The sequence below is a fragment of the Scyliorhinus canicula genome, chromosome 13 (genome assembly GCF_902713615.1).
Source record: "Scyliorhinus canicula chromosome 13, sScyCan1.1, whole genome shotgun sequence".
Classification (NCBI taxonomy): Eukaryota; Metazoa; Chordata; class Chondrichthyes; order Carcharhiniformes; family Scyliorhinidae; genus Scyliorhinus; species Scyliorhinus canicula.
In genome coordinates this window covers 46,378,386-46,392,120 of record NC_052158.1, presented here as the reverse complement: position 1 = coordinate 46,392,120, position 13,735 = coordinate 46,378,386, and the positions used below count along the sequence as shown (strand labels likewise).

The following is a 13,735-nucleotide window of genomic DNA, read 5'->3' as shown; positions in this document are numbered from 1 at the left end:
GCTTCTTTAACATGTTTAGTGTGGAAGTTAAAATTCTGACAGGATTAGACAGAGTAGATTCAGAAGGAATGTTCCCTATGGTAGGGGAGTCGAGAACTAGGGGGTTGTCATTTGAGGATAAGGACTGAGGTGAGGAGAAATCTCTTTACCCAGAGAGTGGTGAATCTTTGGAATTTGCTGGCACAAAAAGTAGTTGAGACAAAAATGTTGTGTAATTTCAGGATGGGAATTAGATAAAGCTCTTGGGGATATGGGGGAGGGGAGGCGGGATCAGGGTATGAACTTGATGATCGGCCATGATCATAATGAATGGCGAAGCAGACTCCAAGGATCGAATCGCCTCCTCCTGCTTCTAGTTTCTATGTATAATCCCAAATTTGGGTATCCATGTGGTGCAGTGAGCCATCAGCAGCAGCAGGATTGAATCCACCAAATCTCACAGACCGGCACAGCCCTCATTAATTGATTATCATCAAACCAGTTGATAGGCACGTCACAGGTATATTTTAGAGTCAAGGTCTGAACCAACTCGTCTATAGATGGCTACTTGCAGACTAAACACCAAGAGCAGCCAGTAATAAACAGAGTTAAGCAGCCCCACAACAGTTCAGTGACGCATAGACATCCCATCAAATCTAGTCAAAAATTCTTGACAATCAGTCCAGTAACAGGAATATTTAAAAAAAATCCTTTATCAGAGCTACAATGCCAGAGCTTAAGAGTGTGGACAGGGGCAAATCCCTAATCCAGTTCCTTGCCTGCTCCAAAAACCAATTCAAATTGAATCCAATTCATGGTCCCCACAAGAGAGACATACCAGATCCAGGCACAACCTCACGCTCATCTTAGCCAAAAGGTCGAGAAGCGATTCCTGTAACAGTAATAGTCTATGTCTTGGAATATATGTGCATTTACCGAGTGTTCTATTTTTTTCATGTATGGAACAATCTGCCTGCATTGTACGTAGAACAATACTTTTTACTGTACCTCGGTACACGTTTCAACAAATCTAAATCTAAAAGGAGGTAGCTCTGTGGACATCTCCATTCTCAGCTATTTTAGGAGTCCTGCACATGAGTACAAGACACAATGTTAAAGTGTCTTCAGACAAACATAGTGAGTGGATGATCAAACCCAACCTTCTGAGGTGCTGGGAGAACTCCCCTCCAGACCACTCTAATCCTCCCACTGTAGAGAAGGCTCGAGTCAGAAATGTGTTACCAATGTGAAGTTTGTAAGATTGTTTTGTTTTCAACACTCTTTGTAATTTAAGGTAAAAAAACAATATCTTGGAAAGGATGATTAGTCAAATTGTGTACAACTCTGCCTGGCAACAAGGCAGGGGACTTGATTACCATGGGAACAGGTTGGCATTTCTAGAGCAAAATGTAAAGTGATCAACATCTGAAAACAAAGTCAGGAGCAGCTGAGACTGACACCATTGGCTGTAAAGAGCTTTGGGACATCTGATGGTCATGGAAGACTCTTTATAAATAAAACTGTTTATATTTTCACTTTCCTGAGGAGGTTAGAGAGAGAGAGGAAGGGTTGGATCAGGGATGGAATTTGAAAAGACAGGAAACATCCAGATCCCGGCAGACAGACAGAACTAACCATTCACAGTTTATCTGCACGCGTGAAGGTGGCGTCAACTGGGATCTTGGGTTTGTGTCTCATTACATGTAACCCCCACCATAATGCCTGGGTTTGCAGAATCCTACTAACTGTCCTGGCTTGAGACACTTCACACCACAATTCCGTAAGTTTTAGAATACTCATGGACAAAGACGAGAGTGGTCCTAAAGGAAGATTGCTAAATTGGGGAAAGGACAGTTATACCAAAATTCAGCAGGAGCTGGGGAATGTGGATTGGGAGCAGCTGTTTGAAGGTAAATCCACATTTGATATATGGGAAGCTTTTAAGGAGAGGTTGAGTGCAGGACAGTCATGTCCCTGTGAAAATAAGGGATAGAAATGGCAAGATTAGGGAACCATGGATGCAGGTGAAATTGTGAGACTAGCTAAGAGGAAAAAGGGAAGCATATAAAAGGTCTCGGCGACTGAAGACAGACGAAGCTTTGGAAGAATATCGGGAATTTAGGACCAATCTGAAACGAGGAATCAAGGGGGCTAAAAGGGGTCATGAAATATCTTTAGCAAACAGGGTTAAGGAAAATCCAAAAGCCTTTTATTCATATATAAGGAGCAAGAGGGTAACTAGAGAAAGGGTTGGCCCACTCAAGGACAAAGCAGGAAAGTTATGCGTGGAGTCAGAGAAAATGGGTGAGATTCTTCACGAGTACTTTGCATCGGTATTCACCGAGGAGAGGGACATGACGGATGTTGAGGTTAGGGATAGCTGTTTGATTACTCTAGGTCAAGTCGGCATAAGGAGGGAGGATGCGTTGGGTATTCTAAAAGGCATTAAGGTGGACAAGTCCCCAGGTCCGGATGGGATCTATCCCAGGTTACTGAGGGAAGTGAGAGAGGAAATAGCTGGGGCCTTAACGGATATCTTTGCAACATCCTTGAACACGGGTGAGGTAACGGAGGACTGGAGAATTGCTAATTTTGTCCCCTTGTTTAAGAAGGGTAGCAGGGATAATCCAGGAAATTATAGACCGGTGAGCCTGACGTCAGTGGTAGGGAAGCTGTTGGAGAAGATACTGAGGGATAGGATCTATTCCCATTTGGAAGAAAATGGGCTTATCAGTGATAGGCAACATGGTTTTATGCAGGGAAGGTCATGTCTTACCAACTGAATAGAATTCTTTGAGCAAGTGACAAAGTTGATTGATGAGGGAAGGACTGTAGATGTCATATACATGGACATCAGTAAGGCATTTGAAAAGGTTCCCCATGGTCGGCTGACGGAGAAAGTGAAGTCTCATGGGGTCCAGGGTGTACTAGCTAGATGGATAAAGAACTGGTTGGGCAATAGGAGACAGAGTAGTAGTGGAAGGGAGTTTTTCAAAATGGAGAACTGTGACCAGTGGTGTTCCACAGGGATCCGTGCTGGGACACTGTTGTTTGTGATATATATAAATGATCTGGAGGAAAGTATAGGTGGTCTGATTAGCAAGTTTGCAGATGACACTAAGATTGGTGGAGTAGTAGATAGTGAAGGAGACTGTCAGAGAATACAGCAGAATATAGATAGATTGGAGAGTTGGGCGGAGAAATGGCAGATGGAGTTCAATCCGGGCAAATGCGAGGAGATGCATTTTAGAAGATCCAATTCAAGAGCGAACTATTCGGTAAATGAAAAATCCCTGGGGAAAATTGATGTACAGAGAGATCTGGGTGTTCAGGTCCATTGTACCCTGAAGGTGGCTGCGCAGGTCAATAGAGTGCTCAAGAAGGCATACGGCATGCTTTCCTTCATCGGAAGGAGTATTGAGTACAAGGGATGGCAGGTCATGTTATAGTTGTATAAGACTTTGGTTCGGCCACATTTGGAATACTGCGTACAGTTCTGGTCGCCACATTACCAAAAGGATGTGGATGCTTTGGAGAATGTGCAGAGGAGGTTCACCAGGATGTTGTCTGGTATGGAGGGTGCTAACTATGAAGAGAGGTTGAGTAGATTAGGATTATTTTCATTAGAAAGACGGAGGTTGAGGGGGGACCTCATTATGGTCTACAAAATCATGAGAGGTATGGACAGGTGGAAAGCAAGAAGCTTTTTCCCAGAGTGGGAGACTCAATTACTAGGGGTCACGAGTTCAAGGTGAGAGGGGAAAAGTTTAAGGGAGATATGCATGGAAAGTTCTTTACGCAGAGGGTGGTGGGTGCCTGGAACGCATTGCCAGCGGAGGTGGTAGAGGCGGGCACGATCGAGTGATTTAAGATGCATCTAGACAGATAGATGAATGGGCAGGGAGCAGAGGTATACAGATTCTTAGAAAATAGGCGACAGTGTGAGATAGAGGATCTGGATCGATGCAGGCTTGCAGGGCCGAAGGGCCTGTTCCTGTGCTGTAATTTTTCTTTGTTCTTCTTTGTTCTTTATTCAAATAATAATCTGCCTTCCTATTTTTGCTACCAAAGTGGATAACCTCGCATTTATCCACATTATACTGCATCTGCTACGTAGATAACCACTTACTCGATCTGTCCAAATCCTGCTGAAGCATCTCTGCATCCTCCTCACATTTGACCCTCCCACCCAACTTTGTATCATCTGCAAATTTGGAGATAATACATTTAGTTCCCTCATCCAAATGATAAATATATAATGTGAACAGTTGAGGTCCTAGCACAGATCCCTGCGGTATCCCACTAGTCACTGCCTGCCAATCGGAAAAAGACCCATTTATTCCAACTTTTTGCTTCCTGTTTGCTAACCAGCTTTTTCTCCATCCCAAGACACTACCCACAATCCCACCCGCTTTAACTTTACGTATTGATCCATGTGAGACCGTGTCGAAAGGCGAAATAAACCATTTCCACCGGATTTCCCTGATCAACTCTGCTAGTTACACCTTCAAAGAATTTCAGTACATTTGTCAAGCATTATTTACCTTTCTTAAATCCATGCTGACTTTATCTGATTACACCATTGCTTTCCAAATGCCGTCTGAGGTCATTAATAATGGACTGGAGCAACTTCCGTACTACTGTCGTTAGGCTCACTGGTCTACAGTTCCGTTTTCTATCTACCTCCCTTTTTGAATAGCAGGCTTATATTATCTACCCTCCAAACTGTAGGAACTATCCCAGAGTCCAAAGAATTTTGGTAAATGACCGCCAATGAATCTACTATTTCTGGGGCCACATCCTTAAGTACTCTGGGATGAAGATTGTCAGGCCCTGGAGATTTATCGCCATCAACTCCATTAATTTCCCCAAATTTCTCTACTAATACTAATTTCCTTTAGTTTCTCAATAAAACTTGTGTTTCTCAGAACTTCCAGTACATTATTTGTGTCTTCCTTTGGGAAGACAGAAGCAAAATACGAATTTAATTGCCGAGCCATTTCTTTGTTCCCCGTTATGAATTCACCCATTTCCGGTTGTGAGGGGCTTACATTCGTTTTTTTATCAAGCTTTTTCTCTCTAAGTACCTATAGAAACTTTTTTAATCAAAACTTTTACAGTTTTTATGTTTCCCGCTAGCTTACTTTCATGTTGTATTTTCCCTTTCTTCGCAATTCCTTGGTCAGCCTCTGCTGAATTTTAAACTGTTCCCAATCATGAGGTTTATTGCTTTTTCTTGCAAATTTGTATGCCTCTTTTTTGAATCTAATACTATCTCTAACTTCCCTTGCAATATAGTTTGGCCACGGTTCCCTTTCTACTCTTGCACCAAATAGGAATAAACAACTTTTGGAGTTCACCTATTCATTCTTTGAATGTCTGCCATTGCCTGTCCACTGTCCTTCCTTTCAGTAAAGTTTCCAGTCCATCATAACAAACTCACACCTTTACCAACATGGTTACCTTTGTTGAAATTCAGGACCCTAGTCTCAGAATCAACTTCCTCACTATCCACCATGGTAAAGAATTTTATCATATTATGGTCACTCATCCTCAAGGGTTCCCTCACAACTAGACTGGCAACTGATCCTTTTTCATTGGACAACAGCCAGTCCAAGATGGCCGGTTACCTTGTTGGTACCTCAATGTATTGGTCCAGAAAACCAGCTCAAATTCACTCCAGAAATTCCTCCTCTGTTGTACTAATTTGACTCAGTCAATCTATATGCAGACTAAAGTCACCCATGACCACAGATGTTCCTTTATGAAATGCATCTCTGATTTCCAGTCTAATGCTATTCCCAAATTACATGGCAGTTTGGTGGTCTGTATATCAACCCTACGAATGATTTTTGCTTGTGGTGTTTTTTAACTCGATATGTCCTTTGTCTACTTCCCCAGTGATGAATAACATGGTGAAGTACTCATTCATCATATAGCGGAGTGATAGTTCTCCTTGACCTTGTTTGGCCTGAAGCCAGGACTCCATGGAGACAATATTGAGACTTCCCCACTTGCCAGTGGGATGGAACATACCCAGGGACAGAAAAGGCAGAGTCTGGGATGTTTCCAGATTAAAATCATTCAGTGAGCATCACTGCTACTTGACCAGTCTGCGGGGCAGCTCTCCTCATTTGGATCCTTGTTCTCAGACTTTGATAAGAAAGACTTTACAGATTTCACTGGGCTGAGATCACCTTAATCTTATTCTGACACCATATCAGGATTGTCCAGATCAGTCTTATTACTATTGGACTTTGTAGTGAGTGTTCATTATTGTTTGCTGGACCACTTCAGAGAGCAATTCAGAGTCAACTATGTTGTGTGTGACTGGAGTCACATGTAGACCCGACCAGGCAGTAGTCACAGGTTCCCTTCCTTGAAGGACAACATTTGGATTTTTATTTTTCTCTGCTCCTGGTCCCTATCCAATGTCTCCGTCTGCATGCCCAGTCAGGAAGGTCAAAGGACATGCGGTTGCGGTATACACGTGGCCTCATTTGGCGCCTCCTTGGCACCTCCTCCTCGTCCTGTTGGGCAGGCAGCAGGCCCTCCAGCCTGTACGGCCTGCCCCTCTGCTGCAGCCTCCGCCTCCTCTCTGCGGCCCCTGCTCCTGCTGCCACAGAGCTTCATGCAGCGCAGCGGCCATCGCCACGGTAGCCAGCATTGCAGGTTGATGTCCAAATGCCATAATTTTCTGCAGGGGCTGAAAGGCAAGCATGTTATCATGGAGCACACACCCGTGCCCAACCCGGTGCCATGAGCAACATGGTGGCCCTGGTTTGCACCACGAGCCCCAACCACGCATATCCCCCACCCCAGCCCCGTCGTCCCTGTTGCCAGGGGCACCGTTGGATGGCACTGCCCTCAGGCTGCGGTCGGTGTGGCCCTGGATCGTCTCCTGGTGGGTGTCTGCCAGTTGGGTGAGGTGGTTGGGTTGCGGGGGGGGGGGGGGGGGGGGGGGGGGGGAGACATTCGGCCGTTGTCAATGCACCCAGGGGCCGGGGTGTGTGGCCAGGAAGATGGCCGCCGTATGGCGGTCTGTGCCTGGGCACCACTCCGGTCCTGTTGGGGGTACCCCAGCTGTTCGGCCTGTCCCCCCCTTCCCCCCCCCCCCCGGCCTTGGCAGGGCCCCCCCCCCCTGCAGCCAGCACAGCCGGTTTCCGAGCCGGAAGCCCGCAGTCACCCCATGCCACTTCCTACCCCCTCTCTCCGCCACTGCATTCAGCATGCCAGGTTCACGACTTTTTATACCATATTAAAAACACACCATCGGGAAATCGGCCCATCCGAGGCGCTGAATCGCTGAGGCCCCGGAGAATAGGTCGTCAGGACTTCTAATGTTATGCCTACTGTACTTTCAGGCCATGTGGCGGGCACCGCAATTTTTCCGTTTTTGGGGGAATTCAGATTTGGCGTGAAACCAGTGTCTGGCTCAATTTCAGCGTCTGAAGCTATTCTCCGTCTGATCGGGGTTCCGGATTTTGGTGTCGGCTAACAGAGAATCCAGCAACATGTATGTTATATGCAGGGAAGTACTGACAAATGACAGAAGTTTCAAAATTTGAAAGAGAAGTGATGGGTGAAAAATTCCTTTTCAGATTGAAACCAGAGAAACCAGACTTAGAACTGACTCCAATTTAAAAGACGATGCTGCTGCAGATTATCTGTACCACCACATGAAAAACATGCCAAAAGCCCACAAGGCTGTCAGCATTCTGGTGTAACATCTCTCAGGAGTATCCAGTGCTGAATAAAACATGCATTTTGTTGCTATTGTCCTTCACAATGGCCTACATCTGTGAGGTTGGATTTTCCATTTTAATAAAGGTGAAGATGGCAGAAAGGAACTGGCTGAAGTCTGCACCTGATATGCACATTCCCCCTGCTCCTTTGAACCGACTCAAGTGAGATCATGAGGGGAAAGCAGGCTCCCCTTTCACATTAAAAGGTAAGTGAACATGGTGTGTGTCACTCTTGGCTGGTGTGAATCGTGATGTTTGGCCAGCGTGGATCCTGAAGGTTAGCTGGTGGCCAAAAGTGGGTCCCAGGAAAAAGGGGTGAAAAATACGTGCCTAGAACCTTGTTGAGACCACACTTGGAGAGTGTACACAGTTCAGATTAACATTAAAAAAGGTGCAAAAAAACATTGATACGGATGAGATTGAGAATAGAAATTGTAACTGTCATGAAAGACTGAACACTCTTTTGCCTAGAAAAGAGAAGGCTGAGGGGGTCATCATAGAAATCTTTAAAATGATGAACTGTAAAATTAAGAATCTGGGGGTAAATGGATAAAAGATGTCCCCACTTGTGTGGGGGAGTCCTAAACTAGGGCCAGAAATATACAATTGTCAATAATAAATCCAAGGTGCAATTTAGGAGAAGGTTCTTTCCTTCAAGAATGATTAGAATGTGAACCTTGCTCCTACAGGGCATTGTTGAGACAAATACTTTTAATGTATTGGTTGGGAAGCCAGGTAAGTAGATGATGGAGAAAAGAGTAGAAGGATATGATAGTGTGAGATAAAATAGGTGGGGAGAAAGATAATGTGGAGCATTAGCACCTGTGGAAAGCAGATGGGCTGAATGGTGTGTCTCTGTGCTGATGAGGTCAGTGAAAGCTGCATTGCGGCTAGATATAGCACTTGTGGCGAATGGGGTCAAAGGTTATGGGGAGAAAGCAGGATTAGGCTATTGAGTTGGATGATTAGCCATGATCGTGATAAATGGCAGAACAGGCTTGAAGGGCCAAAATGCCTCCTCCTGCTCCTATAGAACAGTACAGCACAGAACAGGCCCTTCGGCCCTCGATGTTGTGCCGAACAATGATCACCCCACTTAAACCCACGTAACCCGTATACCCGTAACCCAACAATCCCATTAACCTTACACTACAGGCAATTTAGCATGGCCAATCCACCTAACCCGCACATCTTTGGACTGTGGGAGGAAACCGGAGCACCCGGAGGAAACCCACGCACACACGGGGAGGACGTGCAGACTCCACACAGACAGTGACCCAGCCGGGAATCGAACCTGGGACCCTGGAGCTGTGAAGCATTGATGCTAACCACCATGCTACCGTGAGGCCCCTATCTTTTATGTACCTATGTTGCCAACACAGTGTTAGTGTTTTACTCCATTACCACATTGTCACTGACCGATTAGGCAGCAGCCAGGAACAAAGATGGTGCTGCTTAAAAATCACTGCTATGTTTTAGTTGCCATTGTTGAAAATTGTCAATTGAAGCAGATTGGCCATAGCGTGTGTCACTGATGGAGAGGGAGACAGTTTTCCAGGTCGAAGCTACAGTCAGACTTGGGCCTCGGGAGTGAGTTTGGTCTGAGAAGGAGTCAGGTATTTGGCCATCAGAGATAGGATTTTGTGGGTGTGAGAGAGAGATTGTTCAACACAAGAGATTTATATTGATTCATGTTCCGAACTGTGAAAATGTCTCTTAAAACCCCAAGATCTTGTGCCCTGGCTACAACTTCAATGTGACAGGAATTGTGAATTGTGGCAAAATCATTCAAATATTGACCTTTCATTGCTGTTTCTTTCAGTCTGATGTGATGTACAGCAGTTCTCATTCCACTCAGCTTGTCTACCTCCAACAGTTCCAGCATCCATTACTCAGAATAGTAAAGTTCAAGTAGGTAAAACCGCCATAGTCCCAGATGACCATAGGCTTCTTTCCCCTTAGAGAGGAAAAGCTGACTGGTGGTGATTTAACCTGAGAATCTCCACACCTCAGGCGAGGAGCAAGGTTGAGAAGGCGGAGCCTTCATGAATAACCTCAGCCGGTACGGGAATTGAACCAGCGCTGCTGGCCTCGGTCAGCATCACGAGACCAGCTGTCTAGCCAACTGAGCTAAACCAACCTCCGAAATAGTAATAATGTCCTTCAGATTGTTCACAATCAAATCAACCTCAGGTGTTCTAATTCAGACTTTCTTTTTGATGTTTTGTTTTTACTGCAAGCAGCAAAAGGACAGTTTGCAGAAGTAGAGGATGCCTCTTGTGAGATGAAACTTGCCACCGCTATAGGTGTTTATTTATCCTCCCACACCTCATGGTGCCGAAGGGCAGACTTTCATCTGTTCCCAAACAAGGGTTTCCCTGGAAATGGTCACTACTCTGTTACCAGAGGCAACTCAACACTGAGCATGTCTGACCAGGAGTCTCTCCCACTCTTACCACCAGCCATTGGTGTGTTGGAAGGATTTTCCAGGTTGATACTCAAACTGTTTGGCCCTGTTATGAATGCACCTTCCTTGACCATCATCCTGAGGTGGCATTCGAACCCAGAGCTTCTGACTCAGACAGGGATGCTACCCACTGCACCACAAGACCACCTCAATCGGTGCTTTGTAGGGTGGACCTGTCATTCATGACTTTACATTTCCCCAGAGACATGCACGTGAGCCGCCTTTCCCATCATTTTAAACGCAGTAAATATCACACCGTCAACAAACTAAAATAAATATATTTATGAATAAGTAAGATTTTAGACAGAAGCAGAAACAAATTACTGCCAGAAACAATTGGGACTAAATAAACATTCCAGAGAATCAGGAAGATGGTGAATGTGTGCAGTGATGTCACTGGCACAGGTGCAGAGGGTACCGGCAGGCTGAGCGCAGCGGTGTGACACCATTGGATTTCTGGGCAATTGCAGACCCGTGCGTCTGTGCGGACGGGTATAGGTGACCAGCTTATATTGGCAAGAGGCAGCATGAGAGAAAATAGTAGAGAACTCTCATGTGGAGCATAAGCAAAGTAGAAAGAATATGGCCGAATGGTCTGTCTTTAAAACTAGAATCAAATAAAAAAAATGCTGGAAATATTTAGCAGATAGGTCATAGCTCACCTCCTCCCCCACCAGTTTACTGCCTCCTACCGCTACCACCACACCTCCACATGCACACACAAACGTCCAAACCGATATCCCACGATCAAATGTCCCTTATTTTATTTGCTCAGAGATGGTCACTTTGGAGCCAATCTCCGAGTCTTTGTCACTTGCCGAGCAAGAGGAACTCCCCAGTGTTACTCCTGATGTCCCAGTAACAGAGTCACTTCCCAAGCCCTGCACCATTCTCCTCTCCCAATTACTTCTCTGCTCCTCCCTTCCATCACTCTCCTGTGTTCCCCCCCCCCCCCACCCCTCCTGTCCATGTGCGTATCCCATCACTACACGTCATCACTGCCTTGGATTCTCTGTGTCTTCCTCTTCTGATCAGCTGTCATACACGTCCAAGGCTGCCCATCCCTCACTGATGTTGTCAGTTTGAAAGCCTCCGAGGAGGACAGTTGCTATTCCCACACTAGAAATCTGTCAAATGTTCAACAGAGAAGGAGCAGTTTTGCAGAGATGGCATTCTGTAACATGCACACACATTCAGGAATGAATATTCAGTGAGTGATGGATGAAAATTCCTAAGAATGTCATCCTATAATATCCACTCTAATGTTCAGGCAGTCTGACTATTCTGTGGGCAATCAGCTGTGGAAATGCCCCTTATGCTGTGTGAGAAGATCCAGCTCACAGACCTGTTTACTCAGTGCTTTGTGCTGAGCTGTTTGGAGCAAACCTCAACCCAGGAGAAAGGGCCTGGAAGTTGGGATATTTGTTCCAGGGTGGTGGAATACCTTGGGACGAAAGGATGCTGGGTGAGGTGGTGGGCTGAGTGGAAGGTCGGTCTCAGAGTACTGGTGCTGTATCGAAACAAAGAACAGCCATCACCCCCCCCCCCTCACGTGCTCCCCACTTACCATCCATACCAACCGATGCCCCAGGATCGCCCCAACACATGGTCCCTTCAACCTTCTGTCGTCCTGTGGGCCCCGACCATGAACTCCCTCCCCCTCCCCATGTGTTCCATGCCAACTTATTCATCCAACCACTCCCACGGCTCCTCATATCCTCTGTGCCAATTTGTCATTCACCCTGTGTAGCCCCTTGCCAACTTTATGCTAATTCAAACCAACCCATGCCCCCATCCATGGCTACAGTACCGCCAATATCAGCTCACTCAGTATCCAGGATGGGCAGAGCATGGTGAAGTTAAATAAAATGTCCAAGTATCAACCATTCATTTATTTAAAAAAACAATTAGTGCATTTACATTCCTTATCCATATTAATCAGTTGCATAATCCTGTCTGAATAAAAAAGCACTGAAATTCATGGTCCCATATCGAGTGCCCATAACCACTTGGAACTGAACTGTCAATCAAATTGATACAGCAGGAATCTTACTGTGATAATGTATGATTAATCCAGCCAATCTATGAAGTTGATGTCAAAGACAGAATGAAATGCAATTCTTTTTAACACTCCAGTTTCTTCAGAGTTCAGGGCTGGAGGTTTAAATGCCTGGATAGCTTGACATCTCCTTTTGACAGTTCACCTTGAAACTTCTGACAATTATTTTTGACAGTTCTTTGAGTTCTCAGTTCCAATGAATTTATGCACTTTTCATGTACATTAATTTCTACCTTCAGTAATATCAAAAGGGCCATATTCTCTACAAAAGGGTACCCCCAGCCATCCAAACAAATTCATGGAATTCAGACCCGCTCCTACCGGGTCTAATCTGTACAGGTCAGATTTCAGACAAAACCGCACGAGTGGAGGCAACTGCTGATTTCTAAGGACAGTTGCCTCTGTGAAACGTGCAAATTCCAGCCTGACCCATTCCTGGTCCCTCAAAAATGGGAGATGCTCCTGTGATCAGGAGGACAGGACTCAAGGATTCGAGCTTCATCCACTATTGTAGTCATGATCGAGATGTTCCATGTCATGGCAAATATCTTGACAGAAAAATATGCCTCAGAAGGAGGAAATAATGTGGTCAAGGAGGCAATGTTGTTGGGGAGGGACCCTAACACCTTCTGTATCTCTGCTGTGCCCGTGACATGAACTCTACTGTGTCAGGTGTGTCCAGCAGCAGATGTCTCTGCACTGGGCTGCTGGCCAGAAGGTGCAGGGGTTACAATCTGAGATAGAATTTGCCTCATTTCATTCAAAGTTTCATTGCTTCTTTGCAGAAGCTGACAAAGAACCTCATTCTGCTGCTGAACAATCTCATTGTCTCTTTGTAGATTCTGCTGAAGAATCTCATTGTCTTTTTGTAGATGCTGCTGAAAAATCTCATTGTCTCTTTGCAGATGCTGCTGAAGAATCTCATTGTTTCTTTGTAGATGTTGCTGAAGAATCTTATTGTTTCTTTGTAGGTGCTGCTGAAAGAAGTTAGCAGTGGTCCTTTGAACCTGTCCCTGATGTAAACATGCAAAAGTTTTCAGATCATCTTCATTTTCTTCACCGGCAGCATGGGCCGGATGTTGTCCACGTGCTCGAGGAGACGGCGGACCTTCTGCTCCCAAAGCCACAGGTTCCTCACCTCGGGAAGGCTCTGAGCGCCCTCCCTCCACCACAGCAGCCAGATCATCACAGGCTTCCTCCTTCACACAAGCCACAATGTTTAACTTGAACTCACCAACACTACCCTCCAAATCAGACATCTTACTCTCCTGACACTCCTCTCGCTCCCCCACTGCAGCTGCCATACCATATTGCTGTGAGGTATTCACCTCTGTTCCATCCTCGTCAACCCTTTCAGGAATCTCGGACGTTGCTGCCGATTCTCCCCCATCACCATTTGATGTGTCCAGTGACACCTGTGTATCTGTCAGAGGAAGAAAATCACAATTATTATCTTTTGTTGCATAAATTAACTCTCCACCTGAT

General features: G+C 45.5%; 1 protein-coding gene across 4 annotated transcripts in view; it reads right to left on the bottom strand.

Annotated features, from left to right (window-relative positions):
- Positions 1-12,062: 12,062 nt before the first annotated feature.
- LOC119976646 (zinc finger protein 2-like) overlaps positions 12,063-13,735 on the bottom strand; it is a 482,048-nt gene continuing 480,375 nt past the window's right edge. For all 4 annotated transcript variants that reach the window (XM_038817301.1, XM_038817300.1, XM_038817303.1 and 1 more), the window contains exon 5: positions 12,063-13,673. In XM_038817301.1, the coding sequence (XP_038673229.1) occupies positions 12,919-13,673 (755 nt within the window). In that variant the 3' untranslated portion in view covers positions 12,063-12,918. The remainder of the gene's footprint in view (positions 13,674-13,735) is intronic.